We start from the raw sequence: 18104 nt of genomic DNA, 5'->3' as shown, positions 1-18104 counted from the left end.
AGTAAGTTTGCTAGAATCCCCCTGGATCACCAATGTATTTTAAATTTGCACAGCAAACTCACAATCTCTGAGCTGTTAGGGTATCAGTTTCTAAACCATGTTCCATAAAAAATAAGAGTGATCTGAATTTATCAGAGGCTGCCTGTGGTATCTTTAAGTGGTTAATTCCTCCAGCATTGCATCTATCCAAATAGCCTCTAATTGTGACAGGTAGTATCTTTTTAGAGTGTGACTGGATACTTCAATCACTATTCATGCAGAAAGACAGAATAATTACCCATTCTGAAGAGCAGAACAGTGAGCCACATAAGAGCCGGACCTATATTTAGTTATACTTGGAATAAAGGCATTAAAATCAATGGGATTTCAGTTAGGTTAGTCATCACTAAGTCCCGTTGATTTCAGTAGTCACTCTAAATATGATGAAGTCTGGATGCAACCCATTACGAAATCTGAAGTTGATAATTCTTTCATACATACTTTAAAATTCAGTGGGGGTGGGGAGTATGCCTTTGCCACCTGAGATTTGGAAAACAAGTTAAAGTATAACTAATTAGTATCAAATTATATACAGTATGTTCTGAGTCAGACCAAGGTCCACCTGTTTCAGCATTCTTTGAACAAATCCTAGCAACCAACAGATGTTCTGTCAGACCTGCACAACAAACTTGTGAACCACCAAGCCCAATACTGCACACCACATATTTGTGGTGGTCTATCCAAGGTGCAATAAGCTGGGTTTTGTTTTTTTAAAACGGGTTTAAAAGGCTACTGCTGGGGAGCATGGGTGGGAGGGTGCTGTTGCACATTGACCTCCTTGTGGATCCCTGGTTGACAGCTGGTTGGCTGCTGTGTGAATGGGGTGCTCAACTAGATGGACTGATCCAGCATGGCCCTTCTTATGTTCACATGCTTCCCCTTCCCCTGCTCTGCTCACGAGGAGAGGAAATATAAAGCTTGCAGTCATAGCTTGGAACAAACTGCAGTTTTCATTCTTATGGAATGTGCTTGACTTGGCAGGTCACACATTTTGCAAGCCTGTGCTAGGAAGTCAACAGGTGTACCCTGCTCAACTTCAGACCATCCCTATACTCCTCTGCACTGTGTATAGTGCAATCTAAATTGTTTAGATTAGAGAAAACCCAGGCAAAACTGTGAAATGTCTAACTAGCTGACCAGATAATAGAATGACAAAAAATATTGTTTTTATATAGAAAACGATGCTGAAACTACTTAAGAAATCTTTGATCATTGCAGAAATCTCATGGAAAAACAGCTCTATGTATTACAGCTCTGGGAGGGGGGGAAACAATTTCAATGTTAGGAATAATTAAGAAAGGGACGGAAAGTAATAGACTGCAATAACGTAGTGTGTGTGTGTGTGTGTGTGTGTATACAGTTCTGAGTGCCCCATCTCAAAAAAGATAACAGTGGAGCTGGAAAACGATTCAGAAGCAGGTAATTAGAATCATTGAGAGATTGAAGCCTCTTCTATATAAGTAAATGCTAAAGAGTTTGGGGAAATACATCATTTTAAGATGGGGCAATAGTAGAACTTTGGCATATGAATATTGTGATGAGTGTGAAAGGAGAAACTTGAACTCGAGTCAAAAGAAATGAGAATCATTGTAAATTGAGGAAAGACAAAAGGAGATACTCCATACAACAAAATTTACTTGTGGAATTACCACAAGATATGATGATGGCTTGTTTAGATGGCTTTAAAACAGAATTAAATGAATTCAAGAATAGGTCAATCAATTATTTGCCATATAACCTGTATGACGGTACACTTCATACAATATACTTGTGAGCATCTGTTTATTATGTCATCAAGACAGTGTAGAACAATTTAAAACAGTAATATGTAAAAAAATATATTAAAAACAGAAGCATTAAAACAAATTTTAAAAGGCTAAACTTCATACTCTTTCTAAAGGCCAAGAGTTGGGGGGACAGGACAATCTTAGTTCTTGAGGAAGACCTTTCATGTGTGCCTAACAAATAATCCTCTGTGGGTAATAGTTCCCTGAAGAAGGTCTGTCCTGCAGATCTTAATAACTGGACAGGTTCATAACAAGACAGGCAGTCCCCTGCTAGCCAGGTCTTAAGATGTTTAGGCCATTAAAAATTTAAACCAACACCTTGAAACAGGTGTGATATGGTCCCGATACTACGCACTGGTAGATGCAGTTGGCTGAACTCCAGATCGATTCTTGCCTGGTGCCTCAAAGTAATTCTAGTACAATGAGATTTCCTTACAAATCTCCTGTTTGCCCCTTGATCCCTTTGTGATCTTGCAAGCCAGTTACTTTCAAGGACCGATAATTCAGTATTATCATTTTGCTTAGCTAATTTTTGTTGCAAAAAGGACTAGTAAACTGTTCTGTTTGCTAATTTGGCTTGCGATATAAGCACTCCTTGCCAATTGACATCACTGATTTGAGCTTGTTCCATCAACAGATTCATTTTATTGTTTGTCACATTTGTACCCTTTTATTCCTTCAAGATTGAAACAATTTTAGCCTCACTACTAACTACCATGTGAGAAGTAGGGTTAAAGCTGAAAAATAGTGACTTGCCCAAGGACATCTAATAAGCTCTACAGTACACTGCTTATTTATATCAGACTCAAGCAACAGTAACTTTATATTTATTGTCCTTGTGGTAAGAGATGGTTTATTTGGAGCAGGATTTGGTATAAACATATATTTTAGAGTAGTAGTTTTCTACAACCTGTTGCCCTGCAGACAACTCCCAGAATTCCTAACCATTGGCTGTAGTGGCTGGGACTGAGGGCAGTTGAAGCCCTTCAGCCCCAACTAGGGGCTAGTGGGCACCAGGTTTGTATTACTTATAGAACTAGTCTGGCTCATGCTGTTTAGTGTGTACTGAGCTGAAGAGTCAGTGGAGAGGGCAACTCCCTCCCTGCAGGACGCACACTGCACAGTACCACCAGGAAACTCTTCCTCCTAAGGCAGGTAGGGGAAGGTTTCCCTTACTACCATAGGAGCTTTCATGGTGCTGATGGAATTATTTTCGCATGGTGGAAAATCCTAATTCTCCTGTTCTAACATGGAGGTGAGATTTCTTCCTCCAGTGTATATTAACCAAGACATCAAAAGAATTCCTATATTTCTGGTAGTCAGTAATTAGAAAGATCACCCAGCCTACACCAACAATTGAGGATTGGCAGAGAGGCCTGGTAACACTGTACAGTGTCCTTGATATCCAGGAAAACCCAGTTAAGTTCCAGAGGCCTGGACACCAGAATCAGGTGCTAGTGTGGTAAATTAAGGAATCACACTGCCATGTACCACTAGGACATAGTAGAGCAGCTCCTCCCACAATCAACCTAGTGCCCTCCAGATGTTTTGGATTTCAACTCCCATTAACCCCAGCCAGCATGGCAAATGGTTGAGAATGCTGAGAGTTATAGTCCAAAACATCTGGGGGCACCAGGTTGGGGAAAGCTGCAGTAGCGTGCAGCTTCACATAAGCAACAACCAATGTAGTAGCCCTTCCTATAGGTGCAGAGTGCTTTTTGTATTTTGGTTTTGTCTCACTGTCCTGGAACAAATCTGTAGATATGTACTTCTTCCTGTTGTAATTTCAATAGTTTTTGCTTAATTTTGGAGGCTTCTTCAATGATAAACAAGATTTTTGCATGGAAAAAACACAATAGGAAACAAAGCACAGTGAATAATCCCAGGATGTGGGGAGGACTGCATCCCTTTCCCACACCAATAGCAGATCTGTACAAACTCTTTAGGTCCAAACAGTATGTGATGATGAAGATGCATGAACGCATCTCCACCTTTACAATTTTTGTGTGCAAATAGCAGCTGCAATATAGCATGAGTATCAGAGGCAGTAAACCTATATACAACACCTGCTGAGAAACATGGGCAGTAGGATGCTGTTGCACCCATGTCCTGCTTATGGGTTCCTGGTTGACAGCTGGTTGGCCACTGTGTGAACAGAGTGCTGGACTAGATAAACCCTTGATCTGATCCAGCATGGCTTTTATGTTCTTATTTATTTATTACATTTTTATACCGCCCAATAGCCAAAGCTCTCTGGGCGGTTCTTGAGACAATGTGGATAGGGACTGCAGAGCAGGTGTGTGTGTTCTCCCCATGTCATCTGTTCAATTAATAATTCCCCTTCAAAGCTATTTTCATCATTAGGAAAAATGTACATGTGTGCAAGTGCGGGTTTCCCTCTCAAACACAATGTTTGGTTTGGCTTTTTTTCTCATTCTTCACTGTAATAGAACATAAACCATTATGTACCCATAAAACTGGATCTTCAGATCTTGGTCTTCTTGATTAGGCTGATTTGTTCCTCTGCAAGTACACCATACTTGGGGCACAATCCATACTGTGCAATGCTGGAAATCTGTATTATTTTATTTATGTGACTGTGGAGATACTGAAAGCAGAAGGTAAAACCATCAGTAGGATGTGCTACAAAATTGTGAAGGGAGTGCATTCCTGCAAGTGTGAAGCACAGCAAAAAGGGGCTAAATTCCAGTAAGAGAGCCTTAACATTCAAAATAAATTAAAAATAAATTGACAGGGAGTCACAGAATTAAATGCTTAGCAGCCAAACACATTTATTAGTCTTTCTTTTTCCAGGAACCCAAAAATATTTTGTAGTTATAATGTAAGCAACTGAGTTGCACATAATACAATCATATCTTTAAAAAACAAAAACAAAATAAAATAAAAACAAAAGCTGTTTAAAAGCAAAAAAAAAAAACCCTTCAGAAAACGTAATATATGTATTACACCATCTCTCAAATTCAATGAAATGACGACGACTTAATTCCTTATTACTCTCAACTTGTCACACTCCAATAAAACATCACCCTTTTGTTGGTTTGAAATCCAGCATGAGAAATACAGTACCTGCTATGGCAAAATACACATAAATGCAACATTTCAGCTTATTTGTACATTAGTAGAGTTTAAACATTTTATTGTCTTTTTAAGTGAACCAGTGATTTTAAGTACCACTATACTAAAATAAAAATAGAGAAGAGAGGGAGAAGGGGAGGGCAGCATGCCATGCAAGAACACAATGTGTTGAGTTTCTGTGTCCATATGAACTCCTAGGATAGAAAGTAAACTGAAATTAAGGTGATATTTGGGGGAAATTAAGAGTAAATTCTAGTATGAAAAGATATTGTGCCTTTTCCTATTTTCCACTCTCCCGCACAGCTTGGATGCCCAACAGACAAATGGAGATGGGTACGTTATTTCAAGTATAAGGAAAAATACTAATAGGTATCTTTGCAAAGAGCCTCAACGCATGTATCCTCTATTATGCCTGTGTGATGAAGGGACAGTGTTTCAGGCAATAACATTTCAGCTGTACCTTCGAATTAGCTATTCATGTGCAAAGTAGAAAAGCTGCCTTTTCTAATCCAGATGTTTTGGACATAAAGGATTGTTTGCTTCACAAATAAGGCTAGATGGAGTTAACTTCTTTCATTTCCTGTTAAGACGTTTTCCACTACATGGCTTGCTCACCAGAAATGAAGCAAAATTCACGAAGTTGGATATCCACCATTGGTCAGTTTCCTGATCAGTTCTTTGTAAACATAGCCCCATAGGAGCTCTAAATTAAAGCAGCATATCAAGTCTCTAAATAGTGGAAGCTAAAGTAGTTCTGAACTCCTGATCCCACTGCTGTCCTTGTCCCTCCCTCCACAAAATATTGTTGTCTTTCACTTTAAAACATTAAAAGTCTTTCCCAAAGGGAACAGTGCATAATTATTAGCATTATAAAGCTGCTGTGTTTATTTTGTTACGAGTTTTGTACTTCATTTTTTCCAGACTGGTGGAAAGTGGAATCTAGAGTGAGCATACATAAGTGGACAGAGTTGCTCCTTGGGGAGTAAAGAATGGAAAAGATCAGGGGAGTGTCCAATATGGAGATTTCAAATGCAGAATGGAACTGCATCTTAGGTGTTCCAAGATCCAAATCCAAAATCCTGGGCTCAAAATGCACATTCCTGAGATGCACGTCTAAGATTCAAGAGTGAGATTATGATCAGAAAAGGGAGAAAGTAGCAAAGACTCCCTGACAACTGTGGAATTTACGCCAAACCTCTTCTTCTATTCCACCTCCCAAAGATTTTGGGAAGCTGTAAGGCATATTCACAAGCAGCTTTTATTAACAAACATGCTGTATTGGCATACAATGGCTTGTGCGAAATCGAGAATGAGGCAGCATATGTTTATCAATCAGGCAAGGAAGCTGGGATAGTGCCCCCATGTTTAAGCAGAAACTTTCTTGTCATTTTACAGACCTCATGCAAACTGCACAGTGATGTCTCCTTCTCTTCCCAATAGCAGGAAGATATGCTCTTCAATTATACGGTGAATCTAACTAAAAGTCCATGTCTAAATAAAAGCAGGAGGAAATAAGACATGTAAGAGATGGCAAATCTTATATACTCCAACTTAAGAGGAAGTGTACTTTCTTCTTTAAAATGTACCTGTTAAAGATTGGCATTTCTATCAAAAGAGGGTGACTGACGTAAGGGGGAATAAGATAATAATATGTGAACACTTTAGCTCTAACTCCTTCCTAATAGTTAAAAGTAGTTTAGAGTATCTGATGGCTTAAAAAGTAAAGAATTACGGAGATTCCTCTCCCATTCTCTATAGAACAGTATGGGAAAGGAGGTATCCTCCTAGGTACACCTCCATATAATAATACTTAAGAAAAAAGTACTTTTTTCTGTGAAGCACTTCGCAAAAACCTTTAGTCAATCCTCACAAAACCCCTGTGAGGTAGGTAAGTATTATTATCCCCATTTTACAGATGGGGAAACTGAGGCAGAGGTTAAATTACTCTTGCCCAAGGCAAAAAGAGGGAAGAGTAAAGGCCAGGATTAGAACTCAGGAGTTTCAGCCTCTCAACCCAGTCTTCAAACCACTGAAGTTAAAGAAGAGTATAATCTCATGAAGTATGAAAGAGAATATAAGCTTTCCAAAACGCTGGTTATACTAATGGTAAATATGCACCACGAGGTATGTTGTGACGAAGAGCTGGAACCTTTTTTTTTATTTAAAAAAGGCATCTACTAGAGTAGAATCCTGATAAGATCACATCAGCAAGGCAAGTATGCATGTGAGAATGAGTGATCAAGTCTATTATTCATTACAGTACTGTGAACACCTACAAAAAAATGCTGCATGAAAAACACTGAATTACAGGTAGGAGAATCTCTTGGCTATGATACTGCATCCAAGATAATGCCACAGTGAACCAAGGCAAACACCATAGTTCACAAACACCCAAGGGAGACACAGTCAAGGCAACAAACCTCCATTGACACAGGAAGCAGCCTCTACATTCTGGGAGGGAAGCATGTGAAATGTGTTGCTTTTTACAGCAGCTTCCTGTCAGTGAAAATGACTGCTAGACCTAGAAGGCCTTCCATATAACTTTCTCCTTTCATCACTGCTATCATTCACCTCTATTTTATTAGTGGTAGCATTAGCCCTGACAAGTCACAGATGGTTACTAGCATATTTAAGTCTTCCTTGACCAGTTCTGATCAGCATTAGAAGATAAGGAATTAAACAATGCCAATACAGTATATGTTCTACAGCAATTCCTGGTTGGTATTGCTATTAAAGTTGCATCTGTGATGGGAATTTGTAGAAAATTTTAGGACAAAAGTTTCAGAAATGCAAGAGGGGTGAAGCCACATTGCAACTCCCCTGAGGAATAAGGGCAGTTGTAGTGGAGAACAAGTAGAGTAAACCCTTAAAAACAGTGCTTGATGTGCCATTTCCTGAGGTTGAAAGGAGGATGGAGAGGTGGTGGTGGTGGTGGTAAGTTCTCTTCTGGAGGAAAATAGGGATGTTTGTTTCATGTCATGCTGCTGACCCTGGTCTAACACTGCAAGAATGCTTAGAATGCATAGTCCTGTGGAACAGGCAGAAGTTACTTATTTCTGAAACCAATTTTTAACACACACACACACACACACACACACACACACACACACACCAAAAATATTTGCGTGGCAATCAAAAGTAATCCGTCCATGATGACATCAACCTCTTCTGTCCTACACCAATGTGTGAATTCAATGGACACAGAAACAGTTTCAACAGTTTAGCAGGGTTCTCTCTTCCTCCCCCAAACCATCTCTTACTGAATGCATAGTTTACAATTCACTTACAAGATAAAGAAGCAATGATGACCACGTATGGGACCTTTTTTTTGTTTGAAAAAGAAACAACCTCTTCTTAAAGTTCAGTATCAAAATTCACATTTGCATAATAATACATTTCAAGGCCATTAGAGAGGAATGAGAGCGAAGCAAAGAAAGCTGCAGCATCTCTCCTCCTTTTGTCTTCCTGAATGGAGCTGAAGAGAGCCTGCTACAGCTTTCATTTGGGAAGGGAGCTGAGAGGTGCTACAGCAGCTCTTAATTTTGTACACCTTGCTTTTGAGGTGGGGAGAAGAAGAAGAGGTGGAATATATATGAAAGAACAAATAAAAGGAGACACTGCAGATTCCCATGTTTAGGTACAAACAGCTTCAAAGAAACAAAGAATTAGATTTTTTAAAAAACAAACAACACAACACTTCTTTCTCACCATTTCAAAAACATCTTATTTTCTTGTGTAATACCCTGTTCATTTAAATGGCAACATTAAGTGTGCTAGAAGTTATAGGGTAGAGTTCTTTTCTATCATCAGGACACTGACAGAGAGGGCAAAAGTGTGCCTACATCCACGACTGGCAGAAGCTACAAAATACCTTTTCTACATGCATAAATGTATCTCAAACATCACTGCGTTTCAGTTTTCCAGTGCTTAAAAAAAAAAAAGGTTAAAGCAAGCCACATACACAAATGTAATAGATACATAATACAGATACAAATTCAACCAGCAACTGAGAGCTAGCCTAAATAAAGTCAACTTATGTGAAATACAACCCATCCACACCTGGATGCATCTGCCACACATGACTGCGTATTGTGCAGCTTAGAGACCAGCCCCAAAAGACACTGTTTGTCAAAATGTACCAGCAGGCTGGAATCTTTGCAATTGACCTTTAGAGAGAATAAACTGACCATCATCTCCCCCTGTCAAGCCCAAGTAGTCTTCTTGAACTGACAGCACATACTCACAAAGGCACATTCAGAGATACCACATTTAACTTACTGCTTGTTTAAAATGAAAACAAACCAAAAACAAAACGACCCCGCCCCCGGAAAAAACCCCCACAAGGGAATGTTAAGCGCTTATATCCCAGATCCCATACCTACTGACCCAGCAAGAAGCATCACAATGTATCACTTCGTGAGACCCTACTCTACCTTCAGAAGGTACATATTTCTTTAAGAAGTTAACACCTCTTTTTGCATAAATGATTTTTTTTTTCATTTTTGGCTTACACAATTTGGAATACAGCACACCCTCACTATAAAGCTCTGTTGTAAGGCTACTCCCTAAAGTAAGGCTGCTCTACCTTGGCTCCCTTTTATTTCCTTTATTCCCCTCCCACCCAAAAGCACTCAGCACTTTTTATAAAAGGAGGGCGAGCCAATCTGGCTGGGATAAGGAAGGAGAAGAAAAGCACTTGATATTCACAACCATGCCACAAAAATATTATCCAGAAAGCAAAGCAATCTTTATAAGAAAGATTCAGCGAAACGTTGCATTTTCTTAAACAAAAAACACCCATTTGGTTTTTTTTCAGGTTAAAACATGGTAAGAAATTTGGAATTTAATTATTTGAATGCATTAATTGGTACACGAATACCTAAGATGAGGCACTAAGCGCTTAAAAACACTTCTTGATAAAACTCTGCCCATCTATGTTGTTTATCTATGAGACATCTTCCCATATCCCTATTTTCTTCTGTTCCACACACAGCCAATAATGTGTAAAAATATATCCACAGCTTGCCAAGCACAATGCTTTACCTTCAATAACCTGGAGTGCACTGGTTTGTATTAAAATGGATGGTTGTTGGGCGCAAGTAAAAACACATCCCAACTCTATGGCTAAAAATTACAAAAAAGTATACAAGGATTTAACTTTAGCTGACACAACTACCAAGTATATGAAGTGGAAATTGGCTTTTAGTTGAGGTTGGTTCTTTTGATCCTTCTATGGCCCTTTTCTTTGAGAGATTTCCAAATATATGCCATACTGCACAAACCATCTCAAGAAGCAGGTATGTTGACACTGTTGCATATATCACAGAATTGGTTATGTCTCAATAGTGCCTGTTAAAGATTCTCCCAGCCATGTAGGAGGTGTGTTATCTGTTAGAGGATCCTAGCTAGCTGGGAATTATGTTTAAACAATTTAACCATGTGGTCAACGTTGATCTTATGGGTTTTTCCCGTCAGAGCAGCATCCCTACTTGGCTGGGAGAACATATGAAGGGCACATGTTGGTCTGACATTTTAGGAGGCCTGCCAATCATAAGATCTGGTTAGAAATTTGTTGCCCTTTGTAGCATGGGAGGAGAAATAATCCTTTTAATTGGCTACTGCTTGTATATGTTTTCACAATATTCTGAAGTTCTCACTTTCAAAACAAAATCTATTTCAGTCCACTCAGCCTTACGTGCACTACAGAACATTTTCTTACAACTTTGCAGGTTCATAACAGATTAAAAATTGCCTGGCCAAATTGCCTGGATCAGATTGAAAGGTACTGTATTTTTGCAATACTTTATTGGAGAAGGTTTAAACCTTTGAGATGGATTGCTGCACTAGGAAATTCTGGAGAGCATTCCTGGAGCACAGATGAGACAGCAATATTAGGACTTAGTTGTCTAAATCTTGTATATGGCAACTGCAAGGTTTAACATACTATCAAGCCACATATCTATATATCGCTTCCCATATCATTACCATAGAGAATAATCAGCATTGATATGAACGGTTAATTTTTTTGGGGAAAAATGGAAAACCAGTATTATAGATTCTATACATGTTCCTTCAACTATTATGATTCAAATCAATGCATGTTCCTGAGAGCATGTATTAATTTCAGCATGCATAATTTTAACTGCATTTTGGGTAGCATTTATATTGTATCCAGAGTGTTTTTGTTGTTGCATATTTAGATGAAGGAGAAATACAGCCCAGCTAAGTGGAATCTTTTCAGGCGAGAACAGAATATCTCAGCCACCCATTACTATAAACTATTAATAATAATAGTGTATGGTTTGTACAGTACTGTTTTGATAACCAATGAAAGGTATAAATAGAAGAGACACAGTAAAATTCATCAAGGCAGTGGAGGAGAGAATTCAGAGAATGCTGGCTTCAAAGAAGAGTCAATACTTCTCACATTTGCCAGTTCAAAGGACTGCAATTAAAATCAAACTAGAAATGTCTGCCTGTTTACATTCACTAATTTATATAAAAAACTTTTAACAGTAAGTTTGGGAAAAAGATGTCCTAATTTACGGTAGTAAATTTGTTTCTAATCTTTGACGTGGCTACTGCAACCAAGGCCCTTTCTACACCTAAGGATTATCCCAGGAAAATGGAGGGATCATCCCTGCCTACTCCCAGGATCCCCTGTGTGTCATCTGCATGCACAGGGATGATCCTGGGACGATACCTGGAAAAAAGGCAGGTGTAGAAATGGCTCAAGATGAACAGTCATGTTTCTGGGCAAATAACAGAGAAGAAACAGGCGCTTTAAGTCTTCCTTGATAAAAAGAAGTCAAGGCCTATGGAAAAAGCTCACAGCACCCAATTTATATAGGTGTGCTGGGAAAGAATACAACTTTTCCCGAGCTAGGAGCTTACCATATTAAGCGGGTTTCCAGAAATAAAGTCACAGTATTGTTATAGGAAAGCTGTTAGAACAAGAGAGAAGAGGAACACCAAATCCATCTAAATCTAATTCTGAACCAGATGATATAGGTTCATCTAGGCTATATTTTAAACAGGGTGAGGATATATAAGAAATTAAGGATTGAATTTTAAGATGGGCATGTGCATTTACAATTACAATATTGATACAGGCTGTATCTCCCTTCCTTGGTGGAAGCAAGACTTATTTTATGAGAACAGGAATAATTTGACACGTGGCTTCAAGGAGCGAAGGATGTACTGGTGATTCTAATAGGTCTCCAACACCCCATGCTATTTTTGCCTTTTTGTGTAGAACACACATGAAGATGTCCCTGTCCACTGTGGTTTTCAGATTCCTTCTTGAAAGTCGAAGCTATATGAAGCTACTCACTGCAAACACTGCTTGTCGCCTTATGCAGAATTCTATTTCTCATTTGGATCAGGCAAGTCAGTCTGTCCTCTTGAGAAAATAAAATGTTGATATAGTTTGGAGCTTATGGTTCCCAAAAATATGACTCTCTCAGACCAGATAGAACATGTCAGATTAAAACAGAAATGGTGACTGGAAACCTGCATTGCTATGGCCCCCAAAGGGGCAACTAAACAAGTCAGACATTAAGGTTGCTAAGGTTTTGTTATTTTAGTTGACTTCTTAAAAGAAATGTGACAACTTCAGTATGCATAGATTGAAATGCTGATAGGTAAAGGATGCTTTAAATATACTCTTTTCAGCAGTTGTCAGCCAAGATTCTTGTAAAGAAACAAGCATAGGTTATTTTTTGTTTTGTTTTATGTATTTTTTACTAAAAAAAATATTTCTGGGAGTCTATCAGCCAATAAATCAATGTCTCTCACAAAACATTCAAATAAATAGCTTCCTTTCAAAGAGAAAAAAGAAAAAATCCTCTCACAGGCCGATCAAACAAAGTATTCAGTTGATGCACTTGAGAAACACAACACACAGTTACAGATGGCAACTGATGTCACAGAACATCAAGCTATTTCACACTTTACTATTTCCCTACACTGAGACAGCATTAGTAAATGAAAATATGAGTGCAGCAATGTGTGAAGTGCACTGTGCAGTTCCCCCCTCCACTTTTTTTTTTTTTTACTTATCAGCACACCAAACAAGTAACTGGGATAGTGGTGTTGGTGGGGACACTTCACAAATTCTGGTCAACAAATATTTTCCTATATGAAGAGTATCTCAAAACAGGAAAATAATAATGCATGAGATTGCCTTAGGTTTTCCAAGGAACACTTGTACATGTATGTTACTTTATATGTAACTCTTTGCATAAGAGGCCTTTAAGGCTTCTTGTCTGGCATGCTCAGAACAATAGTTTTAATTTAGAAAAACTGATTAATTTATTTCCTTGGGAGTGACTGGACTGCTTATGTCCTTTTGCAGGATGCATGGGTATATTACAAAGGCACTAAAGCGGTTTGTGATTCCATTCTACCTAAAAAGCTTCAAGCAAATTAAGTCCTTCTCTCTCTGTGTTGGAAGCTAGGAGCTAGCCATCCCTGAACATAGTTTCAGCAACCGGTTCTCAAGGATGGGAGTCCTGATGTCTGGCAGCAACAGCTAATGTATCTTACCTCCCCCACAACATCCCAACATTTCTAATTTACACATCTCTGACTGAGCAATGAAAAAAAGAAGCAAATATCAAAATCTTCAAAATAATGATTAAAATCAACCAAAACATTTTTTTCTCCAATGTACACTTCACTGAATTCTTCAATAGTCACTCCTCATTCTCATTTGCTCTTTTTAAAACTAATACAAGTTAAAACTGCTCCATTACTGGGGCTCAATCAAGATACTGCTTTTCTGAAGCAGTCTGTCAATTCAAAAGCAGTTGCAAAAAGCACCATCCTAAACGCCCAGCAATTCCTTTTAACTATGGTTGACTTATTTAATCAAACCAAATATATTTTATATTTTTTTCTTTTTCTTTTTCTTTTTTTTAAAAAAGGTGCTTGGAGAAAGATTATGTTCACTGTGAAATGATTATTTTCATTCATACGCAACCTTCTCCCCCATTCAACTGCACACACACTCCGACTTGAGACTAAGCTCTACAAGTATAAATCTTCTCACAACTTGGACTTTTAAGAATACAATGAATTTTTGTTGCTGCTGTTGAGAATTCTTTTATAATCAATTTGCACTGTTAAAAAAATTTGATCCCCAGTTCTGACAATTGGAGTTTATATTTGTTAGGTTTTGTTTTTCTTTTTTCTTTTTTTGCTTTTTGTAAAGAAAAAAACTTTAACTTTTTGAAGATTCAGGAACTTGTAAAAGTTTACGAAAGTAATAGCCATCTATCTAGGATAAGGTAAAGGTTAAATAAACCACCTTCAAAAACTGGCTTCCTACCCTAGAATTCCTGAGAATGCTTGCAAATTTAAAGCAGGAAAATAAATGTTAAACACAAAAACACTGTTAAATGCTCCCAGAGTTAGTCTTCATCTTATATATATACGCACACGCACTTTTTGGTCTTTTTTTTTATAACTTTTAATTTTTTCCCTTTAAGCTTGTGATGGAAGAACATTTTAGCTTTTAATTTTTTAAAATATTTCATATCCCTCATTATGTCTTGTAAACAAGAGGGGCTCTAGCACCCGGCTTTCACCGTAGTATCATAATGAACTCAACAAATCCAAAGTGCAGGCAAAGGGACCATAGGGCAGGTTGGGAGAGAGTGGTAACACAGTAGTGAATCAGCTTGTGCATCAAGTCACATATTTAAGCACACAGCTGTTTTCTGGGACATGAGGTGCTGCATTCTGATGTTCTCCCAGCTCAGGGCTTTATCTATAGTTTATCTTGCATTTTTTTCAAAACTGAGGCCCCAGAGACAAATACAACTGTTTAAGGAGCAGGCATGTGTAGAGGCTGTAATGGAAACCTAACTGGCAGGAATATGGGTGAAAACCATTCTGCTTCAACATACGAGATAGAATGAGAGAAAACAGGGAAAACACTAAAAAGGTCCACATATGCTGCAGATTCTGAAGTTTAAATGCACAACACCTGTCTATGGTTTACCACCAGACTTACTTCACGTCAAAACAACAGGCAGATATAAATGCAGCAATCCCCTTATTTAGTTTTTGCTTTAATTTTGCTATCAATGCTTATATACCAGGTATTTTTCAATGACACTGCTGAAGGAGAAAGACTCTTCTGTTATGATCCCATACAATATGATCTGCTACTTCCAAGTGCCAGAGTATGTAGGTAATTGCTGGTACAGAATATTGCAGCACTTTGTTATTCAGTATAATGTAGAGCTAGTGAAAAGCCAGAGCTAAGTTCTAACACTTTAAAGAAGAATGCCTCCATCTCCCTCCCGGTTCTTATCTTCTCTGTCCACCCACCCAAAACTGCTTTGTGTAAAGGCAATGTTTGCTACAGCTTTCTTCACAACAAACAATTCTGTTCCCAGTGCACACACTGGCTATCTTCTGAATAAATGACAGGTCCCCCCTATCCTGCCCAGACTACTACTACACTGTTGTTTAAAAAAACAAAACAACAACACCATACAACCTTTCTTTAAATACCAACAATAAAAAGCAACAGTACAGGGAAAAGTAAAAATAATAAAGGTGCAATACTTTATAAATGAAAGAAGTCTTTGCTAGTTGTATGCCTGCCTAAGCAAAACCTAAGCAAGACATACACAGGAAAATACACAGAGAAAAAAATGCTTAAAGTACACACTGGTTTAAGAACATTCGTAAGTAAACGTTTCTGTCAGTGATGGTCTGGTGCTGTAATACACCTAGGCCTGGCACAGGTAACGCTCACCATGGAGAAAAGGAGAACAGAAGTTGCTGCATGTGCTTTTACAATACGAGACAGGCCAGCAAACTACTGACATTTTAGTTTTGTCACAAACAGCATATCACTTAAGAAAATACAGTTAGGCCTGAATTTTTGGTGGACTTTTGGAAAATAATCTTCATATATAGACTTGAGAAACAGATACAAGACTCCGTTCTTAAGGACTGCAGAAGCTTCAACCATTACTTAGGTCTTTGTCACAAAGAAATGTGATGCCCTTTTCCCTCTGGTGTCCTCGGAAGGTGAAAGGCCTTGTCATTAAAAAATAAGCTTGGGTTCACTCAAAATGTCTCATTAGAGACACATATACTTCTAGACAACACAGAATCCCACCCACCCCAAACCCTAAACTCCCACACTGGCACCCATCTCACCAAATCCTTAGGATATGGCAGTGTTTTGCTCTATGACAGGGTCAGAACAAGATCTATACTGCACTGAATACCCTGTTAAAATAAAAATACCACCAACAAACAGATTTTAATACAGGTCTATTTGATTTTGCATCAGTCACAGGCACCATCATTATTTAGTTTAAGAGTCTAGCCAGATAGGTTGCTGACCCAGAGCAATGCAGCTTTCCAAGACAGAAATGCACACGCACGCTCTCTCTCTCTCTCACACTCACTCACTCACACACACAGACACACACGCACACATACATATTCGCACAGAAACACACACACACATGGGCAGTTACATGTGCCAGAACGTACTGGTATATATCAACCAGCCAATCACAAAGTTTTTTTTTCCTTTTTTGTTTTTTAAAGTGAGGCTCCGTCAAGTTTTTCCCTCCCACCCCACCCCCAATTCTTTTGAACCCCACCCCATCCCAACATAGTAGACCTAAGGACGGAAACACACCCAGTGCAAACAAAGTTAAAAAGCTATTTTTCAGTATATATGTTTCTTAGCAACAACTTCCGTATAACATGAAAAAGTGAAAAACTAGAAACTAATTTTTTTAATTTTTTGTGTTTAGATTTAAATGGTATGTGTACTTGCTTCACATTGTCTTTCTAAGTTGGCGTTCATGATTCAAGTATTTCAAGAGTGATATGTTCTCTTTTTGGATTCATATTCCAAACGAAAAAACTGAAGTTATAAGGGAGGCAACTATGTGCTCAGACAGTCCTGTCAATGACCCACCTTTTTTCTCTCTCCATTTTCTTTTTTCCTTTTAAAATGTATTTATTGCAAGTTGAAAAAAAAGAAAAGGTCAAGTTAGTGCTGCTGCTATTCCAAAAAAGGTCACGAGGTCAGAGTTGAAAGTTTTAAGTTCAGATTGAATCCGACCCTCCGCCTAGAAGGTCTCCAGGTAGTAAGGGAGCAGGGCTTCCCATCCTGTGGGGATCTTCTACACTTTGAACCCCCCATAAGCTTGAAGAATAATTTGGGGGGCCCCATAATGAAGCACCAGCAAGGTCACCCCCACTGCTGCTGCCACCACCGCTGCTCCACTGGCCAAGCCCTGTTGACCCACCAAAAAGATTCAAAGCAGGTCCAACTGGATCTGTCTGATTCTGTCCTGTCTCTAGAGACTGCCAGCCTGCTGCAGGTGCGCTGGGTGTTGCTGCAGGTGTAGGAGGCTGAGCTTGTGCCAGAAAGCGACTAACCTCCTCGTCTGTGGCAAACTCAGCCAGGATGGTAGTGTTTCCCAAAACGCACCTACAAAGGGGCGAGAGTGAAGAGAAAAAGAAGTCAACAACAACAAAAAAAGCAAACCAAGAAACATGAAGAAAATTCAGTTCTGAACAATGCATACCCCCCCCATATAAATTAATAGGGAAAATCAGTGTGGCTACCAGGAGGAGGGCCTTCTCTGCTGTTGCACCCTGGCTGTGGAATGAGTTCCCTAGAGAGGTTTGCCTGGCACCTATGTTAAACTCTTTTCGACGTCAGGTGAAGATTTTATTTTCCCAGTATTTTAACAGTTTATTATTTTAGTCTTTTAAGTTTGCTGGTTTAAATCTGTATAAATTTCTGCACTGCTGCTCAGTTTTATCCTGCTTATGCTTTTATATTGTGTTTTTTATACTGTGGTTGTTTTATACCTTTAATTGTATTCGGTGTTTTAAATTTTTGTGAACTGCCCAGAGAGCTTTGGCTATTGGGAAGTATAGAAGTGCAATAAATAAATAAATGGAAACATCAAGCAGCCATGAATGTTTTGCATGTATTCACATAGAATGCTTGCAAAAGGTTAGTCCCCTTTCAGGTGAGCACAGGGACATGTCTGCATCCTATTTATTTATTTATTTGTTACATTTATATACCGACCCATAGCCGAAGCTCTCTGGGCAGTTTACAAAAATTTTAAACAGTAAACATTAAAAAGTATACAAAATTTAAAAACCATCAGAAACATAAAA

At 38.6% G+C, this 18104-nt stretch overlaps 1 protein-coding gene across 5 annotated transcripts in view; it reads right to left on the bottom strand.

Annotated features, from left to right (window-relative positions):
* Positions 1–16578: 16578 nt before the first annotated feature.
* The window catches only part of TNRC6B (trinucleotide repeat containing adaptor 6B), a 126213-nt gene continuing 124687 nt past the window's right edge, over positions 16579–18104 (bottom strand). For all 5 annotated transcript variants that reach the window (XM_063133561.1, XM_063133566.1, XM_063133564.1 and 2 more), the window contains one exon: positions 16579–17400. In XM_063133561.1, coding sequence (XP_062989631.1) covers positions 17013–17400 — 388 coding nt within the window. In that variant the 3' untranslated portion in view covers positions 16579–17012. The remainder of the gene's footprint in view (positions 17401–18104) is intronic.

This window comes from Elgaria multicarinata, chromosome 9 (genome assembly GCF_023053635.1).
Source record: "Elgaria multicarinata webbii isolate HBS135686 ecotype San Diego chromosome 9, rElgMul1.1.pri, whole genome shotgun sequence".
Classification (NCBI taxonomy): domain Eukaryota; kingdom Metazoa; phylum Chordata; class Lepidosauria; order Squamata; family Anguidae; genus Elgaria; species Elgaria multicarinata.
Note: the sequence above shows the minus strand (reverse complement) of the source record. Positions and strands in the feature narration are given on the sequence as shown.